This window comes from Lemur catta, chromosome 1 (genome assembly GCF_020740605.2).
Source record: "Lemur catta isolate mLemCat1 chromosome 1, mLemCat1.pri, whole genome shotgun sequence".
NCBI classification, from domain to species: Eukaryota; Metazoa; Chordata; class Mammalia; order Primates; family Lemuridae; genus Lemur; species Lemur catta.
The window spans coordinates 156,607,111-156,613,110 of record NC_059128.1 but is presented as its reverse complement, the minus strand read 5'-3'; the positions used below and the strand labels follow the sequence as shown (position 1 = coordinate 156,613,110).

The following is a 6,000-nucleotide window of genomic DNA, read 5'->3' as shown; positions in this document are numbered from 1 at the left end:
CCTAGTTTGTGCAGGGATATGCAGGTCAGGGTATTTTTTCCAACATGTAACAGGAAGCTATTGGAGGGTTTTGAGCATAGTAATCAGATCTCATTTACATTTTAAAAATAACATGCTGACTGCTGAAAAGAAGTGACTGCAGGTGGACCTAAGGAGCAGTCCCAGTTGGGGAACCATAGCAGTAGCTGAGGCAAGAGATGATGGTGGTTTTCTCTAGAGTGATAGCAATGCCCCTGGTGAGAAACATAGGGATTGGAGACATTGTGAAGGCAGAATAGCTCAGATTTGTTAATGGATTGAATGGGGTATAAAAGGCAGTGAGAGAGAGTGTTAGGGAAGAAACCTAATTTGCTGGCTTCATGAACTTGCAGATTTACCAAAATAATAAAGATTGATATGCGGAAGGGACTTGGGGGATGGGGGTATAGGGTGTTGCACATGTATGATGTCTTCAACGTAACATTTTCCCCAACATTCTATTTTTTATAATGGCATGGTCAAGGGGGCACCCCTCCCCCAACATTCTATACTGAACATTTTCAGAGAACAAACTGGAAAGAATTTTACAGTGAATACCCATATACCCGCCACATAAATTTTACATCTTACTATACTTCTACCCATCTCTCCACGCCTCTATCAGTCTATCTTACTTTTGTAATGCATTTAAATTGCAGGCATCAATGCACTTCCCTATGAATTCACCCCAGCACACGTTATTATTTGTTCCCACTTTTTTCTTTTGATTTCAAATTTACATACAAGGTGAAATGCTCAAATCTCAACTGCATATTCGCTGAGTTCGGACACACGCATACATTTGTCTACACCTTAAATTTCAGAAGAGGGTATAATTAAACAGGCTTGCAGGATTTAGGAATCTGGAGCTTAGAGGAGGGGTCTTGGCTTGAAATAGTAAATTTGGGAATCTTCAGAACACAGGACTATTTAAGTAATGTGATTGGGTGAAATCACCCAGGGTGCAGAGAAAAGGGAAAGGGTCTGTGTCCTCAGAGTCCAGGCTTTTGAGGCCGGTCGGGTAGGAGTGCGGGAGCCGGCCGGGAGGTCAGGGGTTGAGCGAGCTGGCCCGAGCCGCCGGGGTCCTGGAAAGCGCGCCCGCTCGGCGCCACGGGGCGGTCCTTGGGAGCCATCCGAGGTGACCTGAGGAGTCACTAGGTGCAGCGAGGGGCGGGCAAGCCTGGGGAGCAGGGCGTGGAAGGGGCTCCGGGCCCTAGGCGGGAAGGGCAGCCGGGAGGAGGGGAAAGAGGAGGAAGGGAGAAAAGGAGGTACAGGGTGTGGAGGGGAAAAGGGAGAGAAGGGAGGGCTCGGAAGGGGAGAGGGGAGAGCAGAGGAAGGAAAGAGGCGGGGGAGACGCGGAGCGAGGGGAGCGGCGGGCAGGGGCGGAGTCGCCGCAGCGGCCGGCCGAGGGGCGGGCGGAGGGAGGGGGGGTGTGTGCGCGGGTCACATGGTCGCGCTGCCCTCCCCGTCAGCCGCCCTCGCCGCCGCGGTGCGCTGGCTGCAGGAAGCCGCCGCGCCGCCGCTTTTGTTGTCAGGGACCCCGCGAGGAGCGCCGCTCGCCGGCCCCGCCATCCTCGCTCACTGCAGCCCGCCCTCCGGCTGCAGGGCCCGGGTCCTGGGCGCCCCGCCTGCCCTGCCCATGAGGGGGACCGGCGACCACAGCTGCTTCCAGCCCGGGGCGGCGCGGCGCTGAGGCAGCGGCGGCGGCGCTGCCCCCTCTGCGGGAAGCGGGTGGCCTCGGCCCCCTGCCCGAGGGCGCCATGGAGGTGAATGCGGGTAAGAGCCAGACTGCGGCGCATGGGGGGACGGCCGAGGGGGCGCTCGGAGCCCGCTGGGGCACTTGGGAGGGCGGTGGCAGGGGGTGTCCCCAGGCCCCGCGGGGCAGGGTGGGCTGTTGCGCGGTGTTTGTCCGCCTCGGGCTCGGTTCCCGTCGCCCCCCGGGCCGCCCCGCTACCGCCCTCCCGACTCCCTGCAAAGCCGCAGCGCGGCCCGGCGGCACCCGGCCCGGCCCCCCCCTCACATGGCCCGGCCGCGCGAGCCACGTGCGCGCTGTGTTTACGTTCGGCGGCGCGCGGGCGCCGGTTGGCTGGGCGGGCGCGTGACGCCGCATTACATAATGATCGCTGAGGCGGCGGCAGCGGGCGGGGACACGTGAGGCCGCTCGGCTCCCTGACCCACATTCCCCGGGGCCGCGGGGACACGTGGGGGCGGGGTCGCGCGCGCGCGCGCCGGCTGGGAGCGCCGCAGCTTCCCGGGAGGCCCCGCCCCTTTGGAACCCTCCGGGCTGTGACGTGGCAGCGATTCCCTCCTCCCCCGCGGGGTAGCACACTGCGGAGGAAGCCGCGCGTGCGCGCCCGCCGGACCCCGCGGCGGGGCGGCCCCCGGGCGGGCACTGAGCCGCATTGCCCGGGCCGGTGCCCGCGCGGCCGCGAGGTCGCCCGGAGGTGCGGACCGTGGGTCGCCTGGCGCGTGGTGACGCAGGCGACCTCATACCTTGGAGAGCCTAAGGAGGAAGGGCGGGCGAGGGCTTGCAGCAGGCCGAAGGAGGCGTCTGGAGGGAGGCGTGGGGCTTCCCTAATGGGAGACCCTCGAAGGAGCTGTGAGGCGCCTAGATCTCGTACAGTGCCCCGCAGACTGGGTGACACCCGCCCTTGTTAGGATGCCGCCTTACTATTTACAGAAAAAAATGTTTCCTCTAGGACACGACCTCTCTTAGACACCCACAGTCTTAAAAACAGCTGGAAAATCCCCTCGGGCTGGGGTTTTACTGGAAACCGGTCACACCCGTAGCTGATCATTCAGCTCACGTGTGGTCTGGATGACTCAGGTGATCATAGGTGACTGCGAGACCTTATATAAGACTGGCCCTTCTTCATTTAAATTAAAAATTTTGAATCCTGTGAGTCCCAGACTCTTCCTGAACCTGATTATAGAATTTGGCTTTAAGTCTTTTTGTTGTTAAATTTTCTGTTACATTAGCACAGGACAATACCGTGCTCCCTTTCCCCCTTTTGTCTGCCCCAAATGATGGCCCTTACACATACGAGGTTGCAGAAGCAGCCAGTTTTTGTTATTTTTTTGAGATATATGCACCTCTGAGAATCGTGCCTTGATAACAAGTGTGTTCTGAATTTTAGACCAACAGTAAAAGTCAATTTCTAAATGTGTTTTAATTCCCAATGCGTCTGTTTATCCTTTAAGGATATTTTTAAAAATTCAGTAACTCTATCGTAGAATTAAACTTTCACGTGAGAGGAATTTCGAAGTTACCAGGCCCAACGTCTTACAACTCAGCCTTTATCATAAATTCTTCTAGCTTTGCATCTTCATAAGGGCTAGCTCAGGTGGGTAGGAAGTTTTTCTCTGGTTTGAGCCTTCCTGGAACCTGATCACTGATCTTAATCTTGTCTTTGGAGCTACAAATTATAAAAATTCTTCTGGATGACAGTGCCCGTCCTTTGCCCCCTTCAATTCTTCCAATTACAGTTCTCATCCCTTGTTCAGTGTTGTTTTTTCTGATCATTCATCATCCTGGTTGCCCTTTGGGATATAGCACCCAGAAGTGATACAACAGGCCCCTGAGGAAGTGGTTGGACAATTACCAAGTTCCAAGTTGCCCTTTGTTTTGGATCCTGCTGCAAATGAGTTCTCTGGCAGGCTTATTTTTTTTGGCATATTGCTTTGCTGACTCACAGTAACCTTGCAGTCAGCTAGGACCTTTTGTATGAACTATTTTGAAGCTAGGTTTCATTCATTGTGCAGAAGTGTAGGCATTTGCAATTATTTTTCTTAAGTTTTGTCTTCTTTGGCTCCAAGTTCAATGTTGTCACTAGCTATTACCTAGTATATTAACAATTTGTTCATCTGTAAGAGGGAGCTTTAGTAAGCATTCCTTTTACTTCAAATTGTAAACATTGACCAGGGTGGGGTCACGGTTAGTGCTGTGTGACACACATCTGCCCTTCCCTCTAGGTTGATATCAGTTGTTACACATTCAACCAGTGGTCATTTAATCTTACTGCCCTATAATTTATGACATACTGTCTACTCTCTCCATGACTAATACAGATGTGAAATACTGAAATGGTAGGAGAAATAGACACTATACATTTTTGTCACAGAAAGATTTTGATTGAGTATACCAAGTTTTTTTTAAAGTAAAATATAACTCATTGCACATACATAACTGTGGATGTAATTCACATTTTAAAAATTAGGAAAACATTCCTACACAGTCTGTCTCTACAAATTTGTATTTTACTATGTTATTTTAAACTTGAAAAAAAATCAGAGGGATGTAAAGGCAAAGAAATCTTCACTTGGGGGAGCAACAGCAAGATAATGGAAAGAATCGTAAGTGAAGTAGGAAGTTGCTTGACCAGTCAGTAGGGTTAAGGGATCCAAAAGGTAGTGTGCAAATAACCTACAAAGAAACCACTGGGTCTGTATGGCATTAAAAAGTGAGAAGAAGAAGAAAGGATAGGGAGAGTTAGTTTTGTTTGAACTATTCTGATTGAACTCTTCCAGTATAATGATGGCAAAATAATAATCACCAGTATCTGTTGAGCACTTACTATGTGTCAGCCTATTTACATGGGTTCTTACATTAATTCTATGAAGGAAGATGCTGTTGCCACCATCTTAAAGATGAGGGGCTTAGTAAATTGAAATTAAGTAAATTACCCAGGCAAGTGGTAGAGCCAGAATTTGAATCCATGAAGTCCTCTCAGGGAGCACAAATTGTTAACTACTATGCTGTAATGGAGTTTAGCCTACATAACGTTTGGAGGTTTGTGCACAACTTGCTAGTCCTGTCTTCTTGGGGGTGAAGGAGATAGTGTATGGATCTACTTAGTTTGCAGTGGCATAGGTCATAGCAGGTGGAAAAGGGCAGGCATCTGCAGAGCCTCCCGATTTCATTATTCCTCTCTTTTTTAATATTGTTGCCAGTCAGGTTGGTGTTCTTCCAGACACTAGATTACACCTTGGCCTCCCTTCTTCAGTAATTTACATGGAGACAAAAATACTATTTTACAAAATAAGTTCTATTTATTTTTTTATCACCCCACTTAAAAAAGTATAATTTCTTACATGATATATCATTTAATAATTTACACATTGTTTAGGACCCCACTTAGATATTGTTACCTTGGCTGTATTTGCCCCTCTTGATCTCTGCCCTCTTTAGTGTGGTCCTCAGCAGTTCACAGCCATTTGTGTGAAACATTGATCACATTAGCATGTATTTACCCCAGTGGCCTAAAAGGTTTTTAAGGAAGGGCCCATGCTGTTCTCTGGAGCCCTGACACCCAGGACACAATTGGAAGTTTAATGCTTCAGTTAGATCTATACTCTACCACCCTGTGAGTAGGAATTATTAATAACCCACTTCTAAAATGAGGAAACTAAAGCTCTTTGGTGGTAAAATGTTTTGTTCTAAGTCACAAGGCAAAAAAATACAGGCATGACTTGAATTTGTCCATTTGAAGTCAGGCATACTTTCCAGGATGGTGGGCATTGAGAGTGACAAACAAGCCTGGAAAAGGGTTAAGAAGACCCCAGTATATGCAGGAGCAGTAGGTGCTTCCCAGCAGTGGAAAAGTGAATATTGATGTCTGGCTTGTCTGAAGTTGACCACTGGGTAAGCCCTAGCCTGGGAACCTGGCTCAGCTCCAGGGTGCCTTTCAACTAAAAATAGAGAAGACTCTGCCTCATCTAATTTTAGCTCAAGGCATCTAAGAAGTACATTCTGCTTGTTTCTGGAGGTGTTGGGACTTGCTGGTTTGGGGATTTTACCTTTTTTGCTTTATCATCAAAAACTGTGTGTGCAAAAAGCACTTTAATATTCCCTTTTATGAACACCATTTCATTTCAATCTTTGTAATAACTGTGGTAGATACTCCCATTTTATAGAAGATGACTCAGGCTTAGAGAGATTGAAAGTGACTTGCTTGCCCAAGTTGTCTCACTAAGAAATAATAG

General features: G+C 49.5%; 1 protein-coding gene across 1 annotated transcript in view; it reads left to right on the top strand.

Annotated features, from left to right (window-relative positions):
- The first annotated feature begins 1,460 nt into the window (after positions 1-1,460).
- The window catches only part of NR1D2 (nuclear receptor subfamily 1 group D member 2), a 28,534-nt gene continuing 23,994 nt past the window's right edge, over positions 1,461-6,000 (top strand). The window contains exon 1 of the mRNA XM_045537924.1: positions 1,461-1,794. Coding sequence (XP_045393880.1) covers positions 1,779-1,794 — 16 coding nt within the window. The 5' untranslated portion in view covers positions 1,461-1,778. The remainder of the gene's footprint in view (positions 1,795-6,000) is intronic.